The sequence below is a fragment of the Eptatretus burgeri genome, chromosome 15 (assembly GCF_056783735.1).
Source record: "Eptatretus burgeri isolate ZD-2024b chromosome 15, Ebu_testis_v1, whole genome shotgun sequence".
Lineage (NCBI taxonomy): Eukaryota > Metazoa > Chordata > Myxini > Myxiniformes > Myxinidae > Eptatretus > Eptatretus burgeri.
Genome location: NC_140975.1, coordinates 39925206 through 39941363, shown reverse-complemented (window position 1 = coordinate 39941363; position 16158 = coordinate 39925206). Strand labels below are relative to the sequence as shown.

General features: G+C 43.4%; 1 protein-coding gene across 1 annotated transcript in view; it reads right to left on the bottom strand.

The window, feature by feature from the left end:
- The window catches only part of LOC147011995 (vitelline membrane outer layer protein 1 homolog), an 8789-nt gene extending 8113 nt beyond the window's left edge, over positions 1-676 (bottom strand). The window contains exon 1 of the mRNA XM_085857996.1: positions 340-676. Within this exon, the coding sequence (XP_085714122.1) occupies positions 340-534 (195 nt within the window). The 5' untranslated portion in view covers positions 535-676. The remainder of the gene's footprint in view (positions 1-339) is intronic.
- Positions 677-16158: the final 15482 nt, after the last annotated feature.

The following is a 16158-nucleotide window of genomic DNA, read 5'->3' as shown; positions in this document are numbered from 1 at the left end:
CAACTACACAACCAACCTACAACTGTGCTGCCAACATTCAACTACACTACCAACCCACAACTACACTACCAACCCACAACTATACTACCAACCTACAACTACACCACCAACCCACAACTATACCACCAACCTACAACTATACCACCAACCTACAACTATGCTACCACCCCACAACTATACAACCAACCTGCAACTATACTACCAACCTATAAATATATTACGAACCTATAACTACACCATGAACCTGGAACTATACTCCGAACCTTTAGGTATACGATGAACCTATAACGCTCCAAGAAAGCCTGGTTCATTAAAAAGAATAGGAATAAGAAAGCCCACCTTGAGCATGAACCCTTTGGCCTTTGAACCAAATGGACACCGATCTACAAAACGCCAAGTGCCCCATTTGCCACCGTTGCTGACTGAAATCATGCGTGTTCGACGACGGTCCACCTGCAGTGTTCGGGTGGCATCACACAAGAGTGCGAGAGAAAGAAACAGCAGGAAAGACACAGAATGGGACGTCCTGGCCATCTGTGGTGAACAGGTTGGAGTGGGATCGGTAAGAAGAAATTGATGCTCCACAGACTCAAGACGCAGCCTTTCGCAAGCTCGATTCCGGGTATCTCACAATTACCCCCCACCGTCCGGTGTCTGCACGAACTTTAAAGTCCCTCTCCCCCACCACACATCCATGACAAAGCGCGCCCCTTCCCTCTCACTCACCATGAGCCCACAGGTCCGTTTGATGGGTGGAGCGACGCCCCCTTCCACTTGTCACTTTAGAACGGTCCTCCCCATCGGCGGATTTTGGGTGGGCACCGGGGGGGGGGCAATGGCCCTCCTTTATTTTATTATTTTTATTTCATTACTTTTTGCATACATTGTCGAGGTTCATATGATAGATAATACACAAAACACAACAAGGGGGACAGGAGACAAGAAGGGCAGGAGAGGGAAGGACAAAACAATGTGGAACAAAGACATGAGGAGATCTGTGGAAGGCAGAGAGATTTGGCGGGGTACACGGGGTAAACAAGTTGGACACCACAGGGACTTTCAGGACCTCACACAACAGGGACTTTGGGAAGGAAGACAGGGATTTTGAAGGAGGTAGGTTTGGGATGGATTAACGGGGGCAGAAAGGATCGTCGTTTTGGATGGGGGAAGATAAGAGGTGGTGGTGAACAGCTGTTTTGAAGATCTGGAGGGAAGAATGGAATTGAAGAGAGTGAGGGAGTTTATTACAAAGGTGGAAAAAAGAGGAATGAAAGAGTGAAGGTGAGCAGTGATTTGTGATTTTGGTAGTTTTACCAGAAGGGGGTTGCTGGCGGGCCTTGAGTGCCCTGCAAAAATATGGGAGGGGGAGGGGACATAACACAGACAGAGCAAGGGGGCGAGACCGGAGAGGAGACAGAACAAAACAGTAAGACCACCGACCAGCCTGCGGTGAGAGAGTGAGAGGCCCAAAGACTCAGCCTCATTGCAGGAGATGCCAATGATCCAAAATGCCCTGGTTTCGACAGCGTGAAGCTGAGAAAGGTTAGAGGCAGGAACACCAGAGGGTGGAGGCAGAGGGTGGAGTCATCAGCAAAGAGATAAAGAGGATTTTCCAGAGAGTCAGAGAGATCATTGATGAAAACCAGAAAAAGAACAGGGCCCAGAACGCTGTCTTGAGGAACTCCAGCCTGGAGAGGAAGAGGGGATGAAAGAACTCCATTTAGGGCCATACGTTGACTGCGACAGGAGAGGAAGTCTGCGAGCCATGAGTGGAGATGGCCTTGGATACCATAGGAAGAGAGTTTGGTGAGCAGGGCAGGGTGCCAGACCGTGTCAAAAGCACACGATATGTCTAGGGATACGGCTCTGATTTCATATCTGGCATTGAGAACCTCCATCCATTGTTGACAGAGCAGAAGCAGCGTATCCAGGGTAGAGTGACCTGGTCTGAAACCAAATTGATGATCTGAAATCAGGCCATTGGAGAAGAGGAAGGATTTGATGTCTGAAATGATGATGGATTCCATAACCTTGCTGATGATTGGGAGAAGGCTGATTGGTCTGCAGTTGCAGGGATCTCTTTTGCACCTTTGTTATGCAGGGCAGTGATGTTTGCTGATTTCCAAGCAGATGGCAGATGACCTTGAGCAAATGAGTGGGTGAATAGAACAGAGAGAAGGTGAGCAAGGGCAGAGGAGCAGGTTTTTAGGACACGTGGGCTGATGCCGTCTGGACCGGTTGCAAAATCTGAGTTGAGGTTCGACAGCAAGCTCTCTACTTTATCAGGAGAAAAGAACACAGAGTCCAGGGACAGTTGTGTGTGACTGGGTAAGGTAGGCACAGAAAGTGATGGGTTTCGGACACAAGATTTTGATGCAAACACCGAGTTTAGGCATTCAGCCTTTTCACGTGCGGTATCATCAGCGCGGCCATTTGAGGTCAGGGAGGGGGATGGAGGGGGAACATACACCAGAAACAGATTTGATTAGACACCACCAGGATTTGGAGGAGGGAGAGATATCTGTTTTTAAAATTAAGATAAAAATATCCCGTATTTAAACGTGAGTAACAAAGTGAAATAGGACCCAAGTGTGTGAATATCTTCTTCCAGCCACGGCAGGTATCACGGTATTTGCATCGAGGGATGTGATTGGCTGCATCCGTTTTAAAATCAGATTAACAGCTAGCTACAGACTACAACGTACTTGCAGTACATGTCACGCAACTGAACGGCGAACGCTAATATAAAACTGAAGCTATTCATGGGTCCCCAGCAATTTCTGATGAAAGAATTCCCGGTTTTTTTATGCACGGGGAATTTTTCATTTTTCTTCAGAAAATACAGTGAATAAGGAATCTTATTAGTAATTACCATCCGTTTTACAAGCTCGTCGCATAAACAGTAAGACACAACATGATAACATGTTGATGCACCAGAAGAGCTTGATGCTCAGGTCCACGTCAACATTAACATTGGAAGTATTGTTGCTGAGATAAACACTTAAACTTATAGTTACACAAATACCACTATACGGGGTACTTTTTGCCTTATTTTCATCCAATTCTGCTTCACATTGCGTTTCTCTGCTTAAATTGGTCTTGGTCACCTACTATTCATACACACCAGGTATTTGGAACAAGATCTGAGTAAATGTTGCTCAGCAATGAATGTTTACCAAGTTTAGACAAAAAAATTCTCATGGAAACGTTAAATCAATCCTGCAGCCGACATATCTTACAACACAATGTCGAAACTTGGTCGGTCTACACACCTGAGAGTTGAGACCTCGAGACCTCGGGGTAGGAAATGATAACTAACCAAACCCATACTCCGCGCGAAGTTTCTAAAGTGAGGGTTCGTTAGGACGTCAATATATCAAGCGTTCACAATATGACTTATAGAATTTTTTTTATATATACAATGCTTCTTGTTGCATTTTTTGTGTCAAATGCACCTTCTAAGGTAGTCAGCATGTGCAGAAGAGGGTTTTATGCTGAACCGGCATTTCAGACACCGGGCTGCACAAGAAGAGGTCCTGCTCGATTTTATTGGTCATCCTCCAGAAGGTGTCAAAGGGTTGTCGTCTGTGGTCATTGTGGACGCTTTCCATGCAACGTTAGGGACAGCGTACACAACACCATCCAGTTTCATCCGCTTGTCTGGTACCAGACGGTTGGACGAAGTGGTGTTCTTGTTTCTTGCGTGCCACAATGTTTTGTCGACACTTCATTCCTGGGATTTATGCTCTAACCCTCTGTATGTCTTTTTCTCTTTGTTTTCAAATCATTAATTCCACCATCACATGAAAGGATCAACAGAATCAAAAAAAACATTTCCTCCACCACTTCAGTTCAATGGGAAGAAAAGATTTATTTTCAGACAAACCATCAAAAACAATCTCCATCCTTTACACACCAAAACAATTAATTTGAAGAAATCTCTGGTGTGGTTTGGTGAGAATAAAGAGAGGTTTTTCATTGCTTCCCATTTGGGTAAGTCCCCAAGCAGTGTTTTTCATGAAAATATAATTAATTTTTTAAAACCTCCATTTTATGAAATTCATTGCTGTACAAGCATGCGTAAATAAATAAATAATCCATCGAGGAGTTTGAACCAATGAAAACTGTCGCAGAATGAAACCTGCATGTCATCCTCAGTGAGAGCTTGGTATTCCCATGACTGCCATCTCATGGATATACAAGAACCTGTGTGGTCACCTTTGGGCTGTTACCATTATGGATAAACAATCGGATAGGCCAGTGAGTGCAAGATGAATACAACGAGCCAATGACATTTTGCCTCAATCGACTGAACTTTACGATTCCTCTTCGAGGAGTGTTTTTCAACTGGAATTGAGGAATTGAACAAATTGCTGTGTGGGTATTGTCAGATTATGGACCAAATGACCATTTCCTGTCTATAACTCAACTTGAATGTCCTTATACAGTCACTCGGCCCAACGCCCCCGACCCTCACCCAATATAAAAAAAAAACATTGTGCTCTCTGTTGCTGCACAGGTGGAGAGTTTGAATCTTGGATAGGTGAAGCTGTCTTGGTCAGAGACTTCTCATTCAGCTTTGCTTTTCCATAAAAAAAAAACATGGAAAACATATTTGATGACATTATAGGATGTTAAAATAGGATGACGATACAACAACAAGAAGGTACGGTGGAGAGGAAGTTATGCATTGAAGCAAAGTTAGCACATTGCAGATAGGTAACCACACAGGATGGTATGCATTGCAGCAAAGTTAGGACATGATGATGAAAGACAACGACACACTCTTGAATGTCTTCCTCAAAGTGATACGACACATACAAAAAAATTTTTTTTTAACTTCAAATTTGCCAGAATAAAATTTTATTAAAACAACATCAAAGAATGTGTGAAAAGCAGTGAAAAGTGTATGATGTGTTCAACTTCAGAGATACCAAACAAAACAAAGGTTTCGAGTGCTACTTGGGCTGGCACGATCACATAAAGGTATGCATCCTCGCCTCTGAGCTGTCTCATCTGGGTTTGAATCTCGACCCAGCATCAAACTGTCATCTCAGTGTTTCACAGGCAGGGTGATTCATCAACGTGTGCCTTCTCTCGGATGGACGTTAAAACTGGGCGCCCAATCTGCCAGCATTAGTTGATGGACGTTAAAGATCACACGGACATTAACGATCACCTCACCTGCAGGTGGCACTGCATCAGTGGAACTTTCATATCCCTGTAAGAACTGATGCAAACACACATCCATGTGCTGTGTCTGACTGACAACGTCGACAACTTCGACTACTGTCCCAATTCTTTTCCCCTTCTTGTCGGAAATAGGAATATTTTTGGCCCAAGTTTCACGAATAGGCTGGCCAGACCTGACGTTTTACTGACTGATTTGGCAGGAATTTGGAATTTAGTTCAGGTGGAATCCATAACTCACCTGCTTTTCAACATAATGAACAAAATACACCTTTTTGATCACAACTCAAATAATTTTACTCTTATTTTCATGATGTTGAGTTTTATGGATGGATTGTCGGTGGGGAACACATTTTATTAATTTACACTCTCTCCCGAAATGTTGAAGGTCAAGGTCATATGGTGATCCGAAAAAAATATGGTGATCATTGGATGACGCAAGTCGCGTGAGATCGCCAAGGGTAACCCCAACTGCTTACGCTTGGCGATTGATCGCTTTGTGATTTCAGATATCTCGTTTAAACTCCTCGCGTTCAGAATTTTTTTTAACTTTTCCCTTCCTATAATTATTTTCACTGCCTGGCCTCACTAATCATGTTATCAGCAAGAGCTCCTTCATTTATTGCCTCTCCACCCACCTGGAAGTGAAAATTCTTTTCTAAATTTCTTCTTCAATTCCCACTGTAAACCTTCCTGTCTCCTTTCAGTTTAGCCTACATGGTCATCAGTTTGGAAACACTCCCTTTGCCCCCAAAATTATTCCCACTGATTTCTAAACGTATAACCTTGCTGCCTTTGCCATCCTTCCAGACAAAGGTTAACATCTATCGCTCACCTTGTGACTTGTATTCCCTTTTCTATTCTTGGAGTAATACTGGAAAACATTAACTCAAACAAATAAAAAGCAAGTACCATTTTAAAAGTCTTTCGGATGACTCGGCCTAAGTTTGAAACGCCGACCTCCCAGACTCAGATCGGATACACTCACCATGACACCACCTTACACATAATGAAGATAACAAATTCAAAAAATAACAAAAACTGGAGTTCATGGAACACCCTACCCCGCACAGTCTTGAGAAAAAGTACATGGGAAAGGTCTTCCTTTCTGAGCACGATCTACATTTCTGAACATGAGCCGCCATTTTGTTTCTGAACCTGGCTGTTGGTCAGGACCAAATTTTATTGGTCAAGACAGGGTAAAGTTTTGTGCAAGTACGACTAAAGTGGAGGTTTTTGGAAGTGCCAACAAGGTGATTTCTGTTCTCCACTGCTCACATCTATCATTCCAGTGAAAAAATAACATTGTAAATGCTGCAGAAAAAAAAACAAATCAAAACTAGAACGACACTCGTAGAGCATGTAATCTCACGTCACGCATTCATTCTGAACAAAAATACCATCGTTAACTGAACACGCTACTATATCAAGATCTGGATGCAGGTTGCAGAGAAAAACATTTTTTCAGTGAAATATATAGATGAGGACACACACACACACACACACACACACACACACACACACGCACACGCACACCCAGACACACAAACAGGGGCATTCCAATAGTCTCACATCCCCTATGTCCAGCAAAACATTTTCAAATTCAAAATACATAATTTCCCAAACTCAGACCAAAGTACTGCTAAGCTGCAGGTTCGTATTCTGATTCATGTTCTCCAGTGTTCAAAATGTAAAATTCAATTGAAATAAAGTGGTTCCTCGATCATAGACTGAATCTGTCACATCTGTTAGACAGACCGAAAGACAGACATACACAACACAGAAAGACAGACAGACAGACAGAGTGAGCCAATTGCGTAACCCTACTTCGTGCCCCCCCCCCCCCCACGGGGTAAATATGCACTTTTTGCATTCTGCCGGCAGGAGCATCAAATCCAGTCAACATGAAGCCCAATACCAAAAACCAGAAGTCTCAATTGCACTTCCCTCCAAGGCCTTCAGCAGGAGGTGCATGCGGTGACTATCTCATGTCTTACTATCTCGTACTATTTCATGTCTTAACCAAACCACAAAGCCAGCACCAGGCTTTAGGCTGAATTTGAAATAATCATAATAATTTAATCTCAACCCAGGATATTTTTGATCCCCGTTAACCCTACCTATCCAAATCTTCTAACTTGCAGGTTACTGGAAGTGTTTCCCCACCTCCTCACTCCCCTTTTCCTATTCATTCATTTCCTTGCGTAAGTCTGATGTTGGCTTAACAATTAAAGTGGTTGGCTTAAGATGTTAGGGTCTTGCGTTTGAGCGCCCTTTGTGCCGTTAAATAGCACCAAGTGTGTTTGACTTAGACTGTCATCCTTCCGAGGGCAGCAAAATGAGTATCAGTGTACTGCAAACATGGGGAACTGTATCAGCGGCACAGCTCTGCACTCAGCAATGATGCCACAAACAGCCTCAGGCTGAATATCCATCCATCCATTGGGATCATACTCTGTGCAGAGCATTGGTGCTGCCTAAGCAGTCTCCTGGGCTATTGGACACAATCCTGGATGGGTCACCACTCTGACATAGGATACTCAAATTGCTCAATCATCCCAGCAAGCTGGTACTGATTTTGCCAACCTCAGACAGATGAGAGGCTGTCAACCCCATCTGATGTTAATTCAACGGTTGACAGGGGCTCAAACTCAGGACCCTCAGATCCCAAGCCATCCACCCAAACCACAAAGCTAGCACCAGACTTTAGGCTGAATTTGAAATAATCATAATAATTTAATCGCATGTTACGTTAACCTGTTGCTCCGCTGTTAATATTGTGATGGCCTGGACAAATTGTACGGCCCATGGTTTGTGGTTTGTTACAAGGGGAAGCACTCAAGTTTATCCCGAACACCCGGTCCTGAGGCCGCCAACCACAGATAAATCTGCGGTCAAACGAGCTGCGGTTCTTGCACAGCCGTAGACCGCTTAACTTAGACTAACAGCCGAGCAGAGTTATGCTTCAATGTTTCTGCAATACCTTTCCATTGGAACGGCAATCTAACTTGAGGTCATGCCCTCGGTGCAGCACCTTGTGATCTTCTGCTGAGTGGAACAGATAGATGCAGCAATGGCTAACAGAGCAAATAAGGTGGGGTACAACTTCCCGTCGAACTTTACTTGTACATTCTGTCGGACCAATGAATTCAAGGACATCCGAGACAGATACGAAATATAATCCAACAATTATTTATTACACACAAACAAGCAAGAAATCATTTAAAAGCGAGTATCGACAGACAAGAAAGCAAAAGACACAAAAGAGCAGATATAACTGGAAAGCAGTCTTTTTTTTTTGTACAATCTACACAAAAGACATGGCCATCGTTCATTCAGGGGAGAAGAAGAAAGCAAGAACTTGAGAAGAAAAGAAAAGAACTGAAAAGACAAAAGTCGGGTCGACTCTTTTTCCATCACCTCACACAGCCGAACATGGCTGCACCAGTCCAAATATATTATGGAATGTGGAGGGGGGATGGGGAAGATGGGCAAGATGGGCAGTGGAGTGGTGATGCGGTGCGATGGGATGTGTAGCTGCATCTCTGAAGTGTCCAACCCCAGGAGGCAAGTCCTCCTTGGCATGCAATATATTGTCGCGGAGGTGGCCGGCCCAGGTTAACCGAACCCAGGACCCCAAACCCAACATATTTTTCAAAAATATAATTAAATATAACCCAGTTATTAAGAGTACAATAATTTAGTTGAGTCTTAAAATATTGCAAAGGGTTTCAGTTCGATATGTACATAATGTGATTGCAATAAAATGGATAGAATGTATTTTTCTAAATTTATTTTTCTTTGGGGGGGGGGTCCAAAAATTGAAAGCAATGCCTTGTGTGATGTAACCAAGTTTGAATGTAAAATGTATTTTCATGTTTTGTTTCATGCATATTCATGTTCCACTCATTTCTTGGCTCATGTACATTCACGTTTTGCGTCATGCATATTTATGATTCCACCCATTTATGGTGTCATCTCCGCACCACTCTTCCCTGGACGAGCGAGACACGTGGTTTTGTGGGAAAGGAACAGTTTTTAACGGATGCATTTGTGGTGTTTTAAAATGAAAGAAAAGGTGATTTGAAACTCTGCAAGTGGTGGTTAAACTGCTTGGAGCATTCTCATTCAAGAGTCTGGACACGAGTAGGCCAAAAAACCTGACTCACACTTGCCTCACCACCGGGAAAAAGCAGAGCCACCATGTTGAGGAGCGTGCTTCATAGGCGGTCTGTCGCTGCCTCCGGTGGTTCGTTGGGAACCGACATGTCGAGCTCCCTTCAAACGTGGTCTGCCGCTGGCTCCAGTGGTTCGTCGAGAGCCGCCATGTCGAGCTCTCTTCATCCATGGTCTGTTGCAGGCTCCGGTGGTTTGTCCAGAGCCGCCATGTCGAGCTCGCTTCACATGCGTTCTGTTACTGTTTTGTCCAACTTTTCCAGATCTTCGCTCATGTTAAAGGCCAGAGAAAAAGCAGCCGAGGCCTTTGTCAGAGCTACCATGGGGTTGCAGCTAAAGCGGGAGGAAGAGGCTGCCGTGGCTAAGACCCGCTTGGAAGCAATGTCTGATGCTGTGTGTTTGGGCGGATTTGACAACATTTCGGCAGCTGATTTACCTCGGTCTGCGGAGAAGGTTTGAATGCTGTTGTCCAGGAATGTCACATCTTCACCGCCATTCATTCCCTGTGCAGACGACACTGAAGGTATTCCACCGGATACGTGGGTACGTGTTTACCCAGCTGCGTCGCTCGAACCAGTGTCATTTCAGACAGCCCCCCTTTCATCAACCATCAACATTACAGCACCAACATCCATGGAGAACTCATCGCCATCAAACGTGTCTAACAGACAAGTTCCGTATGCTCGGTATAACACGATGCCAGCTTCTGGTCTATCGTACGCAACTCACCAGACACCAACTAATGCCTTACACACAACCTTCGTGTCGTTATCCTTCTCCAACACTACGTGCACAGTTGCACGCCGATCCCCTCTGTGTTGACGTGCCCTGTTGTGAGCTCGTGTGTGACAAACCTGGTTCGGATTACGACTGCGCGGTATCCCACGGTGTATTCTGTCCTTACATCACCGTCCAGTGGGATTACAACTGACAACCAATCGGGTTATTTCTCACCAAATCCATTGTACACCCGAGCTGTACCTGCGTATGCTGTGAGGACAAACACCACTCCTCCAGCAAGAACATTACCAGTGTCTAGCCATTCACTATTGAATTAAGAAGTCAAGCCATCAATCATGCCAACAATGATGCCTGCCATGCAGGACTGTTAACTATCTGACTCCTCGAGATTTCTTTTCAAATAGGATTTCTGTGTTTGATTTGTTTTCAAATCGGATTTCAAATATGATTCGCCTGAGCAACTCAGGACATGGCATGCGGCCTTCCAGAACATCATCAGAGGAGTACCGCTAGCATCTGATGAACAGTTTAACCTCATGGTTCAACAGATGGCTGATGGTTCGGAATCCAAAGCACTCGAAGAACGTCTTAACCGAGTTTACCTTTCTTATCCAGATGTCGGTTTGGAGCAGGTGTGGAATTGCCTTCAAGAAAGATTCGACAGTGATGAAGCAGTTACACAACCATTGCCAAACAAGCTGGAACACTTGGAACACGTGATGGTATCGTCCTCCTTTTGCTGTCTTCCCTCCACAAAAACCTGACAATATTATGGGTGGTGTTCGATGGCAGTGTTAACTATCATGACTTCTCGCTAAATTAGGTACTACTTCCTGGGCCAGGCCTCATCAACAGTCTCCTCGGGGTACTCGTATGTTTCAGACAGGAACCCATCGCCATCGAGGCTGACAGAGAGCAAATGACGGAGGTTCTGTGTATGTGATTCATGTTTTGCTTCATGTATATTTATGTTCCACTCATTTCTTGCCTCATGCATATTTATGCTCCACCCATGTGTGGCATCATCTCCGCTGCAAGCGGATGAGAGCCAGTCTTTCTCGGACTGGCAGGACGTGTGGTTTTGTGGGGAAAGGAACACTGTTTTTTATAGATGCATTTCATTTATTTAATATGATCTCGAGGATCGCTTGAGACCTAACACAAAGAACATACAACAAGGGGAGCAGGCGACAAAAGGGGTGGGAGAGGGAAGGGAGGAAAAAAAAGTGGCGAACAGAGACATGAGGGGATCTGTGGAAGGGAGAGGGATGGGGTGGGGAACACGGGGTAAACGAGATGGAAACGACAAGGACTTTTAGGTCCTTACATGACAGGGACTTTCAGGAAGGAAAGCAGGGAATTTGAAGGAGGTGGGTCTGGCGGGGATGAGCGGCGGGTAGAAAAGATTGTGGTTTTGGATGGGGGAAGATAAGAGGTGGTGGTGAACAACTGTTTTGAAGACCTGGTGGGAAGAGTGGGATTGAAGAGGGTGTGGGAGTTTGTTCCAAAGGCGGGAAAAAAGAGGAATGAAAGAATGAAGGTGAGCAGTGATTCTTGATTTTGGTAGCTTTACCAGAAGGGGGTTGTTGGCACACCTTGAACAACCTGCGGAAATATAGGGGCGACATATCTCGGATAGAGCAGGGGGGGGAGGCCGGAGAGGAGACGGTGGAAGACAGAAAGACCACCGACCTGCCTGCGGTGAGAGAGTGAGATGCTCAAAGGCTCAGCCTCATCGTGGGAGATACCAATGATCTTAAGTGCCTTGGTTTCCACAGCGTGAAGCTCAGAAAGGTGGGAGGTGGGAGCACCAGCCCAGATGGGAGAGCAGTACTCCATCAGGCTGCAGACGAAAGCTTTGCATGTGGTCAGGAGCTCAGGTATGCCAAGGAAGGACTTTGCACGATGTAAGATGCCCACTTGGCGACTGGCTTTGGAGGCCAACTTGGAAATGTGGCTTTCCCAGGAAAGGTCATCACAGAGAGTGTGACCCGGAAGCTTGAATGAAAGGACTTCTTCAAGAGAATTGTTTACAAAGTAGATGGGGGGTAGGGTGGGGGGGGGGGTTCCAGACAGTTCTTTCGGAGAGACATTGTGAGAGTGTGAGATTTGTCAGGATTGAAGGACATGCTCCATGTGTTGGACCAGCTTGTGATTTTATCTAGATCTGCAGAGAGTGAAGAGGCTGCTGATTGCCAATCTGAGGGATGACAGATGATACTGCAGAAGGTGGAGTCATCAGCAAAGAGATAAAAGGGAATTTCCAGTCAGAGATCATTGATGGAAACCATAAAAATAACATTGCCCAGAACGCTGCCTTGAAGAACTCTAGCCTGGACAGGAAGAGGGTGTGAGAGATGCATTTGTGCTTACGAAAATTACATCCCTGATGACAACTTTCTGTTGACATACATCTTAACCTATACTTTGGTGAAACACTTCAAGAAAACATGCATCCTTGGAGCGAAGCCTGTACTATTCCTCAAAATAGAATCAGAGTCAACTAGAAGGGCACTCGGTAGAGCGCATACCTCCGCCACGTAATGCCTGAACCATGAGAACGTATCGAGCCCAATACATTTTTGAAATATCATGCTATACAGTACTATATCGTTTTTTGCCCTATCTCTCAATGGTGAAGCATCACTTTAAAGATTAAATAATTCTCATATCCAGATCCGGATTCGGATATTCACCAAAATCGAATCAATTCGACCTTGCCACACACAACCTGCCCACAAAGTTTCGTCCGAATCCGTCCACAACTTTTTGAGAAATCGTGCGACACATAATTTTTGGCCCCATCTATCAATGGTGAAGAATCAATTTAAAAATTATATTACCTGGATCCAGAACCGCATCTTCACCAAAGTCTAATCAGTTCGTCCTTGTCACACACCCAACCTGTTCACAAAATTTCTTTCGGGTCCGTCCACAACTTTTTGAGATATCCTGCACACAAACAAACAAACAGACAAACAAACAAACACGAAGAAGACGTTGTGCGGAGCACGATATTTGCAAAAACCATAAAATATGTTTGACCTCAAAAATAATTGGCGGTTGAATAAAATGACCAAATATGTAACTCCTCTTCAAATTTCAAGCGAATCGGATGAAAATTGAGGATTTTAGAAATCTCACCTAAGTGGTTGACCTTTGACCTTGGTTGATCTTTTAACATTTTGACCTCAAAAACAATAAGCTTCTTCGTTATGACAAACTCTTCCATGTGGTGAAGTTTCATGAAGTTTGGTTTAAAAATTGTGACCTGCAGGCAATAAACAGACAGACAGACAAATAGACAGACAGATAGACAGACAGAATAACAAAATCGACTGACCAATATATTTGAAAAATCTCTGATTTTGCAAGTAACAAATGGACAGAAATGGGTGAAAACATAACTTCCTTCACCTTCGGTGGTGGAGGTAATTATCAGATCTGGATCCGGATTTGGATCTTCACCAAAATTGAATCACTTCTTCCTTGTCAGACATCCAACATGTCCATCAAGTTTCATCCGAAGCCGTTCATAACTCTCTGAGATATCCTGCAAACAAACATACAAAGAAACAGACAAGCAAACAAATGAAATTTCTCGTTGAGCAAGGAATTGCCGGAATAACTTTGTCGTATCTCCATGATCTCAGAAAAAAACAAAAACCTGGAAATCAATTTGGTTCTTATAAGTCGATAGTGCTACTGTTTAATGAGTTATCACACTTAGTGTGGTCAGAATCATAACTTGGAAGTCAATCGGACTTGAAATGGCGTTTTTATCGCAAAATGAAATTTTTGACCCGACCCTCCCTCCTGACATTCGACCCCCGACCGCTAAGAAGGGTGTTGGTGTGACACCCCAATGAGACGTATGGTTGGATACAGAATTGGAAGATGCACATTTTGGATTTGGTTTGAAGTCGATACGACCATTTTAGCGGACGTTATTGCGAAAATAAGAATTTCGGTTTTTCGGTGACCTTGACCTTTGACCTAGATTCACCAAAAACAAGTGTCTAAGTTGGACCATGGCCGACGTCTGTACCCAGTTTGGTCATGATTGCTGAAACGGTGTGTCTGCTACAGGGTAAACAAACACACAAACAAACACACAAACAAACACACAAACAAACAGACAGACAGACACACACAGAATGACACACACAACCAACCAACATAATTGCCAAAATCCTTCGGATTTCGTTAATTATCAAGAAAAAGACGTCGGGCAGAGCACAATACTTGCAAAATCCATCCCCTTCTCCAAAGGTTTCCATGGATACATCAAATTGTCCATTTCATTAAGATTAAAATTGACAATCTTAATCAAAGTCAATCGGATGAAAATTGGTGATTTTAGAAGTTGGCCTTGAGTTGACCTTCGACCTTTTGACCTCAAAAATAGTTGGTTTCCCAATCCAGTGACGCAATATGCAATTCTTGTTCAAATTTAAAGTCAATCGGATGAAAAAATGACGACTTCAGAAATTTGACCTCAAGATGACCTTTGACCTCAAAATCAGTATCCTTCTCAGTTGAGACTACTTGGTGAAGTTTCATGATGATCGGTTTGGAATTGTGACCCGAGGGCGATAAACAGAGACAGACAAACAGACAGACAAACGGAATAACAAAATCGACTGACCAATATACTTGAAAAATCTTCGATTTTTGCAACAATCAGACAGAAAGGGATGAAAACATAACCACCTTCACCTTCGGTGGTGGAGGTAATTAAAACTATCGTTGAAATTGGTGTCACAATCCTGCTTTGACATTTTATTTATTTATTACACACCCGTAACTACCTCCGCAACCGAAGGAGCATGGAGGGTTTTTTTTTCTCCCGTATCTGTTTGTCTGTTAGCAGGATAACTCAAAACGTTATGGACGGATTTGGACGAAACTTGGTGGACAGGTTGGGAGTGTGACGAGGACGAATCGATGAGATTCAGATCGTAATATTTTAAATGTGATTAGTCAACATTGACAAATTGCACCAATAAAAATAAATAAAGAAATAAATTATATATATATATATATATATATATATATATATATATATATATATATATATATATATATATATATATATATATATATATATATATATATATATATATCAATTCTTTAGACAATTCTTCAGTTTTACCATCATGTTGGCTCAGAATTTGTGCAGGTGACAATAACCAGGAACCAGGCTCGGCCCAATCACACATGCGAAGAGAGGAGTGAGATAACTTTTTTTCCCTCTGTCATGCCTGCCTGGCAGTCGATGAAAATTGAAAATCATTCGAGACAGGAAACATACGATTGATGACAAAGCTGACGAAGTCGCTTGTGGCATTATGTTTTTGGGTTGTCGGTCTGTCCGTACATCCGTCCGTTCATGCTAATTTTCTGTTTTCTCTGCAATCACATATCTCGTTGACAAGAAACTTTCGCTGTTGCTTCGACTGACGACTCGTGTAGAATGCTATAATGATAATTGTGACGTCATAGGTCACGTGGTAGGTCGACATGTTGGAAAAAAGGAAAAACTTTGGACCTCTGCAAATCTGAAACTGCTCCATGGAATAAGATTGAAACTTGGCACACGTGAAGTACTCTCCATGGGAAACAAGTGATGTTTTTTTTTGATGATGTAATAGACGTCATTATGACATCATGATTTCATGCGTCAAATGCTTTATCCGATCAGTATGAAAAATTTTTAGGGTCATCTAGGGATAAATTTGTATTGGGGGGGGGAGGGGGATTACGATGTCATCGGTCACCTGTTTTGGCAGCCATATAGTTTTTATCATAAAAACCTTCAAAAATCTCCTTCTACAAAACGTCTGATCAGATCGATGCAAAACTTTATAGGTATGATAGCTTACGCATGAAGAATGAAAAGTTCTCCACCGATGATGTTATAGGTCACATGGTTTGGCAGCTATGATGTTTTGAAGAATAAACCTTTAAAAATCCTTTTCTCAAGCACGGCTTGATAGATCGAGGGGAAACTTCACTCGCATGTTCCCCAAACCTTGCAGATTCCAGGGT